General features: G+C 44.4%; 1 protein-coding gene across 3 annotated transcripts in view; it reads left to right on the top strand.

Annotated features, from left to right (window-relative positions):
* clip3 (CAP-Gly domain containing linker protein 3) overlaps positions 1–15,034 on the top strand; it is a 71,518-nt gene that overhangs the window by 4,599 nt on the left and 51,885 nt on the right. For all 3 annotated transcript variants that reach the window (XM_062962429.1, XM_062962428.1, XM_062962430.1), the window contains exons 2-3: positions 5,488–5,644; positions 14,653–14,792. In XM_062962429.1, coding sequence (XP_062818499.1) covers positions 5,509–5,644; positions 14,653–14,792 — 276 coding nt within the window. In that variant the 5' untranslated portion in view covers positions 5,488–5,508. The remainder of the gene's footprint in view (positions 1–5,487; positions 5,645–14,652; positions 14,793–15,034) is intronic.

Genomic DNA, 15,034 nt, shown 5'->3' with positions numbered 1-15,034 from the left:
TGTTTTATTATATTGTTATCATCACCATTACAATTATATTATGATGGTATTTTATTATTATTATTTTGTTCTATTGTTTTATTATTATGTTATTGTCATCATAAAATTATATTATTATATATTTTTTCATATATTATTATTATTATTATATTTTATTATTGTTTTGCTTTATTGTTTTATTCTGATATTATTAGCATCCTTAAAATTACATTATTATTAAATTTTATTATTTTGTGTTATAATTATAATATAATAATAAGAATAATAATAAGCTTTATTTATACCTCACCCCCCATTCCTGGAGGGACTCGAGGTGACTTACAGCAGCAGCATCATTAAAAATATTATTATTGTTATTTTGTTTTATTGTTTTATTATATTATTGTCATCATAAAAATATATCATTATATATTATTTTTTATTTCATATATTATTATTATATTTTATTATTATTGTTTTGCTTTATTGTTTTATTCTGATATTATTATCATCCTTAAAATTAGATTATTATTAAATTTTATTATTTTGTGTTATAATTATGATATAATAATAATAAGAATAATAAGCTTTATTTATACCTCATCCCCCATCCCTGGAGGGACTCGAGGCGACTTACAGCACCATAATAATAATAATAATAATAATAATAATAATAATAATAATAATAATAATAATAATAATAATAATAATGTTTTATTATTTTATTATAATGGTGTTATTATTGTTTTATTATGATATTGTTGTCGTGTCTTTAAATTTTCCATGTTGCACCACCTCCTGCTCTATTCGCACATTCACATTGCAGATTGTGGATCAAACAAACAGTATTATTTCCCACGTCTTCGTCCCATGCAATTCCCACAATTTGTGGGAAGAAAAAAGGAATATTTGTCCCTGTTTCTGGGTGCATGCATGCCTTTGCCATAAATAGCCCATGCCCACACGGTTAGGGAACTCCCTTCTGCTCAAAATACATTTATGCCTTTGAGGCGTCTGCTAAAAACATATTTATTTGGATAGGAGCGCTTCATTCGTTTCTTGCTGCTGATTTTTTGCATTGGTTCGATTGTATTGCAGCAGACGTTTCTAATGTATTATTATAGATCTTTCAGATATGAGCCTACGTAAATGGGAAAATGCTCTGAGCTTGGATGAGGAAGGGCAGCATATTATTATTACTATTATTACAATTGTTACATTTTATATATTATTATATTTATAATATTCTCATGGTTATTGTTATATAAAGGGAAGTATCATTGTTATTGTTACTGCTGTTGTTATTTTTATATATTATTATATTTATATTCTTGTTATTATTGCTATTATTACATGGGAATTATTATTATTGATTAATGTTAATAATAATGTTGTTATTTTTGTTGTTGGTATTATTACTGTTGTTATATTTTATGTATCATTATATTTATAGTATTGTTCTTATTGTTATCTTCTATATATATAAATGAGTGATGGCATCACGGCGACTGACAAAACAACAAAACTACAGGCCCCCCAACCTTGAAATTTGACAACACAACCCATCATCCATGCCTCTAGGTGGTCCTAATTAGAAGGAAAGGAATAAATATTTTTATCCAATTGCTGTCAGTTAGAGGGCTAATCTCTGCCCACTTGGTCTCCTAGCAACCAACTCAGCCAAGGGACAGCCAGGGTTCACTTAGGGGACAGGCAGACTTAGGCCTCACTTAGGCTTCTTCCACAGATTATCTAATTTGCACTGGATTATATGGCAATGTAGACTCAAGGCCCTTCCACACAGCTATATAACCCATTTATAATCTTATATTATCTGCTTTGAACTGGATTATCTTGAGTCCACATTGCCATATAATCCACTTCAGTGTGCATTTTATACAGCTGTGTAGAAGGGACCTCATATAATGCAGTTCTAAGCAGATAATATAAGATTATAAATATACAGTAGAGTCTCACTTATCCAACATAAACACCCCAGCAGAACGTTGGATAAGTGAATATGTTGGATAATAAGAAGAGATTCTGGAAAAGCCAATTAAACATCAAATTAGGTAATGATTATACAAATTAAGCACCAAAACATCATGTTATACAACAAAGTTGACAGAAAAAGTAGTTCAGTACGCAGCAATGCTACGTAGTAATTACTATATTTATGAATTTAGCACCAAAATATCACGATATATTGAAAACATTGACTACAAAAATGCATTGGATAATCCAGAACGTTGGATAAGCGAATGTTGGATAAGTGAGAATCTACTGTACATGTAATAATAATAATAAATACAGGATAATAATACAAGTAATAATAAATAGAGTAAAATAATAAATGCAATAATAATAATAATAATATGAGAGTGAAATAATAAATGTATCAATTATAATAATAAAAATAGAGTAAAGTAAATGTAATAGTAGCAACAATAATAGAGAAAAATAATAAATGTAATAATACCAATAATAATAGAGAAAAATAATAAATGTACCATATATTCTCGAGTATAAGCTGACCTAAATATAAGTCAATCAGGACCCTCACCCGAGTATAAGCCGAGAGGGACTTTTTCAGTCTTAAAAAAAGAGCTGAAAAACTAGGCGGCCAGGACTGGGATGGGGGGAGTTACAAGCACTGAGGCAGGGCTGAGCTTCTATCCCTGTCCTGCGGTGCCTGCCAGGACACAGGGGGCGGGGCTAGAGGAGGGGGTGGGGCCTCTTCCCAAGTGCCTGACGGGGCTGAACCTCTATACCCCGCCCCCATGTTCTAACAAGGGCCTCAGGGGAAGTATACAGAGGCTCTTGGGAAGAGGCCCCGCCCCTAGCCCTGCCCTTTAGTCTTAAAAGGCCTCTCAGGAGAGGTATAGAGGCTCAGCCCTGTCTCATGCTCTTGGGAAGAGGCCCTGCCCCCACCCCTAGCCCCGCCCTTTAGTCCTAAAAGGCCTCTCAGGAGAGGTATAGAGGCTCAGCCCTGTCTCATGCTCTTGGGAAGAGGCCCCGCCCCCACCCCTAGCTCCGCCCTTTAGTCCTAAAAGGCCTCTCAGGAGAGGTATAGAGGCTCAGCCCTGTCTCATGCTCTTGGGAAGAGGCCCCGCCCCCACCCCTAGCCCCGCCCTTTAGTCCTAAAAGGCCTCTCAGGGGAGGTATAGAGGCTCAGCCCTGTCTCATGCTCTTGGGAAGAGGCCCTGCCCCCACCCCTAGCCCCGCCCTTTAGTCCTAAAAGGCCTCTCAGGAGAGGTATAGAGGCTCAGCCCTGTCTCATGCTCTTGGGAAGAGGCCCCGCCCCCACCCCTAGCTCCGCCCTTTAGTCCTAAAAGGCCTCTCAGGAGAGGTATAGAGGCTCAGCCCTGTCTCATGCTCTTGGGAAGAGGCCCCGCCCCCACCCCTAGCCCCGCCCTTTAGTCCTAAAAGGCCTCTCAGGGGAGGTATAGAGGCTCAGCCCTGTCTCATGCTCTTGGGAAGAGGCCCTGCCCCCACCCCTAGCCCCGCCCTTTAGTCCTAAAAGGCCTCTCAGGAGAGGTATAGAGGCTCAGCCCTGTCTCATGCTCTTGGGAAGAGGCCCCGCCCCCACCCCTAGCCCCGCCCTTTAGTCCTAAAAGGCCTCTCAGGGGAGGTATAGAGGCTCAGCCCTGTCTCATGCTCTTGGGAAGAGGCCCTGCCCCCACCCCTAGCCCCGCCCTTTAGTCCTAAAAGGCCTCTCAGGGGAGGTATAGAGGCTCAGCCCTGTCTCATGCTCTTGGGAAGAGGCCCCGCCCCCACCCCTAGCCCCGCCCTTTAGTCCTAAAAGGCCTCTCAGGAGAGGTATAGAGGCTCAGCCCTGTCTCATGCTCTTGGGAAGAGGCCCCGCCCCCACCCCTAGCCCCGCCCTTTAGTCCTAAAAGGCCTCTCAGGGGAGGTATAGAGGCTCAGCCCTGTCTCATGCTCTTGGGAAGAGGCCCTGCCCCCACCCCTAGCCCCGCCCTTTAGTCCTAAAAGGCCTCTCAGGAGAGGTATAGAGGCTCAGCCCTGTCTCATGCTCTTGGGAAGAGGCCCCGCCCCCACCCCTAGCTCCGCCCTTTAGTCCTAAAAGGCCTCTCAGGAGAGGTATAGAGGCTCAGCCCTGTCTCATGCTCTTGGGAAGAGGCCCTGCCCCCACCCCTAGCCCCGCCCTTTAGTCCTAAAAGGCCTCTCAGGAGAGGTATAGAGGCTCAGCCCTGTCTCATGCTCTTGGGAAGAGGCCCCGCCCCCACCCCTAGCTCCGCCCTTTAGTCCTAAAAGGCCTCTCAGGAGAGGTATAGAGGCTCAGCCCTGTCTCATGCTCTTGGGAAGAGGCCCCGCCCCCACCCCTAGCCCAGCCCTTTAGTCCTAAAAGGCCTCTCAGGAGAGGTATAGATGCTCAGCCCTGTCTCATGCTCTTGGGAAGAGGCCCCGCCCCCACCCCTAGCCCCGCCCTTTAGTCCTAAAAGGCCTCTCAGGAGAGGTATAGATGCTCAGCCCTGTCTCATGCTCTTGGGAAGAGGCCCCGCCCCCACCCCTAGCCCCGCCCTTTAGCCCTAAAAGGCCTCTCAGGAGAGGTATAGAGGCTCAGCCCTGTCTCATGCTCTTGGGAAGAGGCCCCGCCCCCACCCCTAGCCCCGCCCTTTAGTCCTAAAAGGCCTCTCAGGAGAGGTATAGATGCTCAGCCCTGTCTCATGCTCTTGGGAAGAGGCTCCGCCCCCACCCCTAGCCCCGCCCTTTAGTCCTAAAAGGCCTCTCAGGAGAGGTATAGATGCTCAGCCCTGTCTCATGCTCTTGGGAAGAGGCCCCGCCCCCACCCCTAGCCCCGCCCTTTAGTCCTAAAAGGCCTCTCAGGAGAGGTATAGAGGCTCAGCCCTGTCTCATGCTCTTGGGAAGAGGCCCCGCCCCCACTCCTAGCCCCGCCCTTTAGTCCTAAAAGGCCTCTCAGGAGAAATATAGAGGCTCAGCCCTGTCTCAGGTTCTTAGAAGGAGGCCCCGCCCCCTTTTCCTAGCTCCGCCCTCTGTATCCCAACAAGTGCCTCAGGAGAGGTATAGATGCTCAGCTCTGTCTCCGGCTCTTGGGAAGAAGCCACGCCCACTCCTCTAGCTCCGCCCCCTGTGTCCTAACAGGTGCCTCGGGGGCTCAGCCCTGTCTCCGGCACTTGGGAAGAGGCCCCGCCCCTCCCCTGGCCCCGCCCTGTGTCCTAATAGGTGCCATCACCGCACCCCTGGATTGCTCCAGCGCCCACCAGGGGGCGGTAGCGCCCACTTTGGGAATCACTAATATAGTGCATGATATGGATCAAACTGCATTATATGTTGTAGACTAATGCACCGCAATTCAAATCAGTTATATTATATGGGTCGGTTGTAATTATATGGGGCTCTGCACTGACCATACCATGTAGGGTATGGGTCAAACTGCATTATATGTTCAGTGTAGATCTAGCCATTGGCATTTGGAATCCTTGCTCATGACTCAACCCGCTATTCTCTTGCCTTGTGTTCCTGAAGGAGACCCATCTCCCGTTGGCCATGACCAAGGACGATTCGGCGGAGCTCCCTTCGGAGGAGGACCACCATCCCTTGGACTTCCAGAGCCCGGTCCTGGAGAGGAGAAAGAAGCCCATCGTCCACCCTTCTGCTCCCGCCCCGCTGCCCAAGGATTATGGTGAGCCTGGGTTCCTTTGCCTCCATGGCTTTCAAGGCATTACAGTATGTCACACAATCTTGTTCCTGGGTTATCATAGAATCATAGAATCCTAGAATAGTAGAGTTGGAAGAGACCACATGGGCCATCCAGTCCAACCCCCTGCTAAGAAGCAGGAAATCACATTCAAAGCACCCCCGACAGATGGCCATCCAGCCTCTGCTTAAAAGCCTCCAAGGAAGGAGCCTCCACCACGGCCCCGGGGAGAGAGTTCCACTGTCGAACAGCCTTTCTCACAGTGAGGAAGTTCTTCCTGATGTTCAGGTGGAATCTCCTTCCTTTCCTGTAGTTTGAAGCCCTTGTTCCCTTGTGTCCTAGTCTGCAGGGCAGCAGAAAACAAGCTCCCTCCCTCCTCCCTATGACTTCCCTTCACGTATTTGTACATGGCTCTCATGTCTCCTCTCAGCCTTCTCTTCTGCAGGCTAAACATGCCCAGCTCTTTAAGCCGCTCCTCATAGGGCTTGTTCTCCAGACCTTTGATCATTTTAGTCGCCCTCCTCTGGACGCTTTCCAGCTTGTCAACATCTCCCTTCAACTGTGGTGCCCAAAATTGGACACAGTATGATTCCAGGTGTGGTCTGACCAAGGCAGAATAGAAAGAGGGAGAGCATAACTTCCCTGGATCTAGACGTTATTCCCCTATTGATGCAGGACAGAATCCCGTTGGCTTTTTTAGCTGCCGCATCACATTGTTGGCTCATGTTCCCCTTCCTCCCCACGAGGACTCCAAGGTCTTTTTCGCACACACTGCTGTCAAGCCAGGCGTCCCCCATTCTGTATCTTTGATTTCCATTTTTTCTGCCGAAGTGAAGTATCTTGCATTTGTCCCTTTTGAACTTCATTTTGTTAGTTTTGGCCCATCTCTCTAGTCTGTCAAGATCGTTTTGAATTCTGCTCCTGTCTTCTGGAGTGTTAGCTATCCCTCCCAGTTTTGTGTCGTCTGCAAACTTGATGATCGTGCCTTCTAACCCTTCGTCTAAGTCGTTAATAAAGATGTTGAACAGAACCGGGCCCAGGACGGAGCCCTGCGGCACTCCACTTGTCACTTCTTTCCATGATGAAGACGACGCATTGGTGAGCACCCTTTGGGTTCGTTCGCTTAGCCAATTACAGATCCACCTAACCGTAGTTTTGTCTAGCCCACATTTTACTAGTTTGTTTGCCAGAAGGTCGTGGGGGACTTTGTCGAAGGCCTTACTGAAATCCAGGTACGCTACATCCACGGCATTCCCTGTATCGACCCAACTCGTAACTCTATCGAAAAAAGAGATCAGATTAGTCTGGCATGACTTGTTTTTGGTAAATCCGTGTTGACTATTAGCAATGACCGCATTTGTTTCTAAGTGTTCGCAGACCACTTCCTTAATGATCTTTTCCAGAATTTTGCCTGGTATTGATGTGAGGCTGACCGGACGGTAATTGTTTGGGTCGTTCTTTTTTCCCTTCTTGAAGATAGGGACCACATTCGCCCTCCTCCAATCTGCTGGGACTTCTCCCGTTCTCCAAGAACTCTCGAAGATAATTGCCAGTGGTTCTGAAATAACTTCCGCTAGTTCCTTCAGTACTCTTGGGTGTAGCTGATCTGGCCCTGGGGACTTGAATTCGTTTAGAGAGGCCAAGTGTTCCTGGACAACTTGTTTCCCTATTTGGGGTTGGATTTCCCCCAATCCTTCGTCCATTCCGTGTTGCTGAGGTTGAAGATGGCTTTCTTTTTCTGAGAAGACCGAGGCAAAGAAGGCATTAAGTAGTTCTGCCTTTTCCCTGTCCCCTGTTGCCATCACCCCATCTTCTCCTTGCAATGGCCCTATCGCCTCCTTTTTCTTCCTTTTTCTACCAACGTAAGCAAAAAAGCCTTTTTTGTTGTTTTTTATGTCCCTGGCAAGCCTGAGCTCATTTTGCGCTTTAGCCTTGCGAACCTTTTCCCTACAGGAGTTGGCTATACGTTTGAATTCTTCTTTGGTGATTTCTCCCCTTTTCCACTTCTTGTGCATGTCACTTTTGAGCTTTAGCTCAGTTAGAAGTTCTTTGGACATCCATTCTGGCTTCTTTGCACTTGTCTTATTTTTCTTCTTTGTTGGCACTGTTTGCATTTGCACCTTGAGTATTTCACTTTTGAAAAACTCCCATCCATCCTTAACTCCCTTGTTTTTTAATATCGGTGTCCATGGAATGCCGCTCAGTAATTCCTTCATTTTTTGGAAGTCAGCTCTCTTAAAGTCCAGAAAGCGTGTTTGACTTGTCTTAGTTTCAGCATTCCTTTGTATTGCAAACTGCAGGAGCACATGGTCACTTGCCTCTAAGGATCCAACCACTTCAACAATCAATGTCATTTCCTAATTGGTTCGATCACAAAAACATGGGGAATGTTTATGACAATGCAAAAGCTTTGTTTTCTGCGCAAGGGACATCCTCCTGCAGCACATTTGGCCATAGTTTTGCAATGAATATCTCCACAAATTCAACAATGTTTGTGGCACAAAAACAAAGTTTCTGGAGTGTCACAACTACTTTCAAAGTAAAGACTGCACAATTAAATAGGGAATAATACTTTCAAACAAGGAACAGAAAATGGGAAGTGAGATGATATTGCAGTATTAACTTTCCTGTATAGAACTGTATAATATTGAGGATAGCTTTGACTGAGTGGTGAGTGAATTAGAACCAGACATCCTGAGGAGTGAGGTTGAACGGGCCTTAAGAAGCATTGCTAATAACAAGGCAGCAGGAGATGACAGGATCCCAGTTGAACTGTTTAAAATCCTGAAAGATGATGCTGTCAAGGTGATGCTTGCCAGATGCCAGCAAATATGGAAAACACAAGAATGGCATCAGATTGGGGGGAAAAACAATGTATATCCCCATACCAAAAAAGGGAAATGCGAAAGAATGCTCAAACTTTTGTGCAATGGCATTTACTATATTTCCCATGCCAGGAAGGTAATGCTCAAGATCCTGCAAGGGAGACTCCAGCAAGACATGGAGCGAGAGTTGCCAGATGTCCAAGCTGGGTTCAGAAAAGGCAGAAGAACGAGAGACCAAACTGCCTGCCAAGTTTCGGACTCAGGCTTTTGTGTTTGTTTGTGTTTTATTGGCTCAGTAAACAAGGCAAAAGAATGGGACGGAGAAAGCAACAGGGAGGTCACAAGGAAGCCAAGCGAGTGGAGGGAAAGAAATGAATCACTGGGCACAATGCAAGGTCTGAGCCTGGGAGGCCAAGACCGAGACAAGGGACCGATTATGATGATGGTTTTGCAGGGTTGCTATAGGGACACGAGGAATCCAAGGCTGGCGCCTCTTCCCGACCATAGGAAGGGCAGCCAGGACTAGTGTGAATGTGATGCAAAAGTGGGGCAAAATGAGGGTTTGCCCACATTAGAATCACAGAGTTAGAAGGGGCCCCCAAAGGCCATCCAGTCCAACCCCATTCTAAGGAAAATCCAATCAAACCCAATGGCCATCCAGTCTCCATTGAATCATAGAATCGTAGAGTTGGAAGGGACCCCCAAAGGCCATCCAGTTCAACCCCATAAAGGAAGATACAATCAAAACCCTCCCAACAGATGACCATCCAACCTACACCATGCTTGTTTAGTATCTATCTGAACTTACATGTTTTGGAACCATAAAATCCTAGAGTTGGAAGGAGCCCCAAAGGCCATCCAGATTCAATGATTTCCATTGAATCATAGAGTCCTAGTTGGAAGGGACCCCCAAAGGCCATCCAGTCCAACCCCATTCTAAGGCAGACACAATCCAAGCCCTCCTGGCAGATGGCCATCCAGTCTCCATTGAATCATAGAGTCCTAGAGTTGGAAGGGGCCCCCAAAGGCCATCCAGTTCAACCCCATTCTAAGGCAGACACAATCCAAGCCCTCCTGGCAGATGGCCATCCAGTCTCCATTGAATCATAGAGTCCTAGAGTTGGAAGGGACCCCCAAAGGCCATCCAGTCCAACCCCATTCTAAGGCAGACACAATCCAAGCCCTCCTGGCAGATGGCCATCCAGTCTCCATTGAATCATAGATTCCTAGAGTTGGAAGGGGCCCCCAAAGGCCATCCAGTTCAACCCCATTCTAAGGCAGACACAATCCAAGCCCTCCTGGCAGATGGCCATCCAGTCTCCATTGAATCATAGAGTCCTAGAGTTGGAAGGGGCCCCCAAAGGCCATCCAGTTCAACCCCATTCTAAGGCAGACACAATCCAAGCCCTCCTGGCAGATGGCCATCCAGTCTCCATTGAATCATAGATTCCTAGAGTTGGAAGGGACCCCCAAAGTCCATCCAGTCCAACCCCATAAAGGAAGATACAATCAAAACCCTCCCAACAGATGACCATCCAGCCTACATCATGCTCGTCTAGTATCTATCTGCACTCACATGAACCATAGAATCCTAGAGTTGGAAGGGACCCCCAAAAGCTATCCAGTCCAACCCCATAAAGGAAGATGCAATCAAAACCCTCCCAACAGATGACCATCCAACCTACACCATGCTTGTCTAGTATCTATCTGAACTTACATGTTTTGGAACCATAAAATCCTAGAGTTGGAAGGAGCCCCAAAGGCCATCCAGATTCAATGATTTCCATTGAATCATAGATTCCTAGAGTTGGAAGGGACCCCCAAAGGCCATCCAGTCCAACCCCATTCTAAGGCAGACACAATCAAAACCCTCCCAACAGATGACCATCCAACCTACATCATGCTTGCCTAGTATCTATCTGCACTCACATGTTTTGGAACCATAAAATCCTAGAGCTGGAAGGGACCCCCAAAGGCCATCCAGCCCAACCCCATTCTAAGGCCGACACAATCCAAGCCCTCCTGACAGATGGCCATCCAGTCTCCATTGAATCACAGAATCCTAGAGTTGGAAGGGACCCCCAAAGGCCATTCAGTCCAACCCCATTCTAAGGCAGACACAATCAAAACCCTCCCAACAGATGACCATCCAACCTACATCATGCTTGTCTAGTATCTATCTGCACTCACATGTTTTGGAACCATAGAATCCTAGAGTTGGAAGTGACCCCCAAAGGCCATTCAGTCCAACCCCATTCTAAGGCAGACACAATCAAAACCCTCCCAACAGATGACCATCCAACCTACATCATGCTTGTCTAGTATCTATCTGCACTCACATGTTTTGGAACCATAGAATCCTAGAGTTGGAAGTGACCCCCAAAGGCCATTCAGTCCAACCCCATTCTAAGGCAGACACAATCAAAACCCTCCCAACAGATGACCATCCAACCTACATCATGCTTGTCTAGTATCTATCTGCACTCACATGTTTTGGAACCATAGAATCCTAGAGTTGGAAGTGACCCCCAAAGGCCATCCAGTCCAACCCCATTCTAAGGCAGACACAATCAAAACCCTCCCAACAGATGACCATCCAACCTACATCATGCTTGTCTAGTATCTATCTGCACTCACATGTTTTGGAACCATAGAATCCTAGAGTTGGAAGTGACCCCCAAAGGCCATCCAGTCCAACCCCATTCTAAGGCAGACACAATTCAAGCACTCCTGACAGATGGCCATCCAGTCTCCATTGAATCATAGAGTCCTAGAGTTGGAAGGGACCCCCAAAGGCCATCCAGTCCAACCCCATAAAGGAAGATACAATCAAAACCCTCTCAACAGATGGCCATCCAGCCTACATCATGCTTTTCTAGTGTCACTTATCCAACACTCGCTTATCCAACCTTCTGGATTATCCAACGCATTTTTGTAGTCAATGTTTTCAAAACATCATGATATTTTGGTGCAGTTAAACTGTGTAATGCAGCTTCAGATTGTATGATACGGCATTTGTAGATCCAGCCTTAATTAAACTGGAAGCTCTATTTGTTCTTTAACCAAAGGAAATCTCTGAAAGAAACCCATATTGGGTTTTGAGGTTGATGTGCTTTGTGCTAATTAAACTTTGTTAATTAGGAAGAAGGCGTGGGATTAATTGACTGCAAATTACTCATTGCCCTGACTCAGTCCTTGATTGAAATTGGGCAATTGGTACGTCTCTGGCGTGAAGGTGTTATTTCGAGTTGATTAAATGTATAGATTTAAAATATGCAAAGATAAGGAAAAATCCAGGTTTGCCGGAAGTTTCGTAGTTTGTACAGTTCCGAGAATCGTGCCTCATTAAATCGAACTGGATTCAGAGACAGATGGAAGATCTAGTGACTCAGGGATATAAAGGGTGAGTCACTGAACAGAGCGAGATTCAAGATGTGCTTGCTGGGGGCATCTACACTGTCAAATTAGTGCAGTTTGGCACCACTTTGGCTGCCATGGCTCAATGCTATGGGGTCCTGGGAGTTGTAGTTTGACAAGATTTTGCTAAAGGGGTCTGGGGCCTCAGCAAACTACCAATCCCAGGATCGGAGCAGCAGAGCCTGTTTTCACACTCCATTAAAATGTGAGAGTAAGGTCTCTGAGCATGCACAGATTTCTCTGCATTTTAACAAGCCTTGGCTTCCCACTTTGCATCAGGATATGAAAATTATTATTATTATTATTATTATTATTATTATTATTATTACTACTTCTACTTATAATAATATTCATATCTTGATCATAATAATAATAGTCCCGGTGGTGATGGGCACACTGGCTGCCATGCCAAAAGATCTCAGCCGGCATTTGGAAACAATAGACATTGACAAAATTACGATCTGCCAACTGCAAAAGGCCACCCTACTGGGATCTGCGCGCATCATCCGAAAATACATCACACAGTCCTAGACACTTGGGTTTTGTGATACGAAATCCAGCATATCTATTTTGCTTGCTGTGTCATACAATATAATAATAATAATAATAATAATAATAATAATAACTAGTAATAATAATAATAATAATAACTAGTAATAATAACTAGTAATAATAATAATAATAATAATAATAATAACTAGTAATAATAACTAGTAATACTAATAATAATAATAATAATAACTAGTAATAATAACTAGTAATAATAATAATAATAATAATAATAATAATAATAATAAGCAGGAAGAATATCCTGGTGGTAAGAGCTGTTTGACAATGGAATATACTGCCATGGAATCTGATTCTCTGTAGATTTTTAAGCAGACTCTACATGGTCATCTGTCAAGAGGGATCATATTGTGTCTTCCTACCTGGCGGAAAACGCTTGGACTAGATGACCTTTGGGGGTTCCTTCCATTATTATTATTATTATTATTATTATTATTATTATTATTATTATTATTGACACAACAACATTGTATGACATTATTTTATAATGACACAGCAAACAAGATAGATATGCTAGATTTCGTATCACAAAATCACAAGTCGAACACTCCCCAAGTGTCTAGGACTGTGTGATGTATTTTCGGATGATGCGTGCAGATCCCAGCAGGGTGGCCTTTTGCAGTTGGCAGATCGTAATTTTGTCAATGTCTATTGTTTCCAAATGCCGGCTGAGATCTTTTGGCAAGGCACCCAGTGTGCCCATCACCACCGGGACCACCTGCACTGGTTTCTGCCAGAGTCTTTGCAGAATCTTGAGGTCCTGAGAGCGGCTGAGTTTTTCCTGTTGTTTTTCGTCAATGCGACTGTCACCTGGGATGGAGACATCAATGAGCCAAACCTTTTTCTTTTCCACAACTGTGATGTCTGGTGTGTTGTGTTCCAGAACTTTGTCAGTCTGGATTCGGAAGTCCCACAGTATCTTTGCGTGCTCATTCTCCAATACTTTTGCAGGTTTGTGATCCCACCAGTTCTTTTCTGCTGGGAGGTGGTACTTGAGGCATAAGTTCCAATGAATCCTTTGGGCCACATAGTTGTGCCTCTATTTGTAGTCTGTCTGTGTGATTTTCTTACAGCAGCTGAGGATATGATCAATGGTTTCGTCGGTTTCCTTGCACAGTCTGCATTTTGGGTCATCAGCTGATTTTTCGATCTTGGCCTGAATTGCCTTTGTCCTGATGTCTTGCTCCTGGGCTGCAAGGATCAGGCCTTCTGTCTCCTTCTTCAGGGTCCCATTCGTGAGCCAGAGCCAGGTCTTCTCTTTATCAGCTTTTCCTTCAATTTTGTTGAGGAACTTTCCATGCAATGTTTTGTTGTGCCAGCTCTCAGCTCTAGTTTGTAGTGCGGTTTTCTTGTACTGATTTTTTGTCTGCTGTGCTTTGAGGAGTTTCTGATTTTTGACTTCAATCAAAGCAGGTTCTTCACTTTGCTTGACATATTCTGCCAGGGCATGTTCTTCTTCTTTGACTGCTTGTTTTACTTGCAAGAGTCCTCTGCCCCCTGATCTTCTAGGCAGATATAGCCGGTCAACATCACTGCGAGGGTGCAGTGAATGATGAATGGTCATGAGTTTTCTTGTTTTTCTGTCCAAATTGTCCAGTTCCATCTTTCTCCAGTTTATGATGCCAGCAGTATATCTTATGACAGGTATGGCCCAGGTGTTTATGGCCTTGATGGTGTTGCCTCCATTGAGCTTGCTTTTGAGAATTTTTCTGACCCTTTGTGTGTATTCTTTACTGACCACAGTTTTCACATGTTCATGCTTGATGTTGTCCAGCTGTAATATGCCCAGATATTTATAGGCCTCTGGCTGGTGACACTTTATCGTTTGGCCATTAGGCATATTTATGACCTCACTTTCAATGATTTTTCCTTTCTTCAATGCCACTGTCGAACATTTGTCCAAACCAAACTCCATGCTGATATCATTGCTAAAAATTCGGACAGTGTTAGTCAGAGACTGGATTTCAGTTTCCCTTTTCTCATACAGCTTCAGGTCATCCATGTACATGGGTCCCTTTCATTATTATTATTATTATTATTATTATTATTATTATTATTATTATTATTATTATTATTATTATGACACAGCAAACAAGATAGATATGTTGGATTTCATATTGTTATTATTATTATTATTATTATTATTATTATTATTATTATTATTATTTCTCCCCCCATCTGCAGCTTTCACCTTCTTTGACCCCAACGACCCGGCCTGCCAAGAGATCCTCTACGACCCCATCACCACCGTCCCGGAGTTGTTTGCCATCATCCGGCAGTGGGTCCCCCAGGTCCAGCACAAGATCGATATCATTGGCAATGAAGTGAGTAGCAACAGCACTGGAATCCTCTTTGTGTCTGCACCCTGGCTCATGGTGCTCGAAGGAGAGAAAAGGAGGAGGAAGAGGAGGAGGAACCCGGGGCCTTGGATCACACTCCTCATTTCTGTTCCCCAAAAGTGATGTATAGCAAAATGTGCTCAAGGAATTCTTTAAAGACGGGCTTCAAAGCAACTTAAAAAACCCCTAAGCTATATGAAATGGGACTCTTACTGTGCGCATTGATG

The sequence above is a fragment of the Anolis carolinensis genome, unplaced genomic scaffold (assembly GCF_035594765.1).
Source record: "Anolis carolinensis isolate JA03-04 unplaced genomic scaffold, rAnoCar3.1.pri scaffold_10, whole genome shotgun sequence".
Lineage (NCBI taxonomy): Eukaryota > Metazoa > Chordata > Lepidosauria > Squamata > Dactyloidae > Anolis > Anolis carolinensis.
Note: the sequence above shows the minus strand (reverse complement) of the source record. Positions and strands in the feature narration are given on the sequence as shown.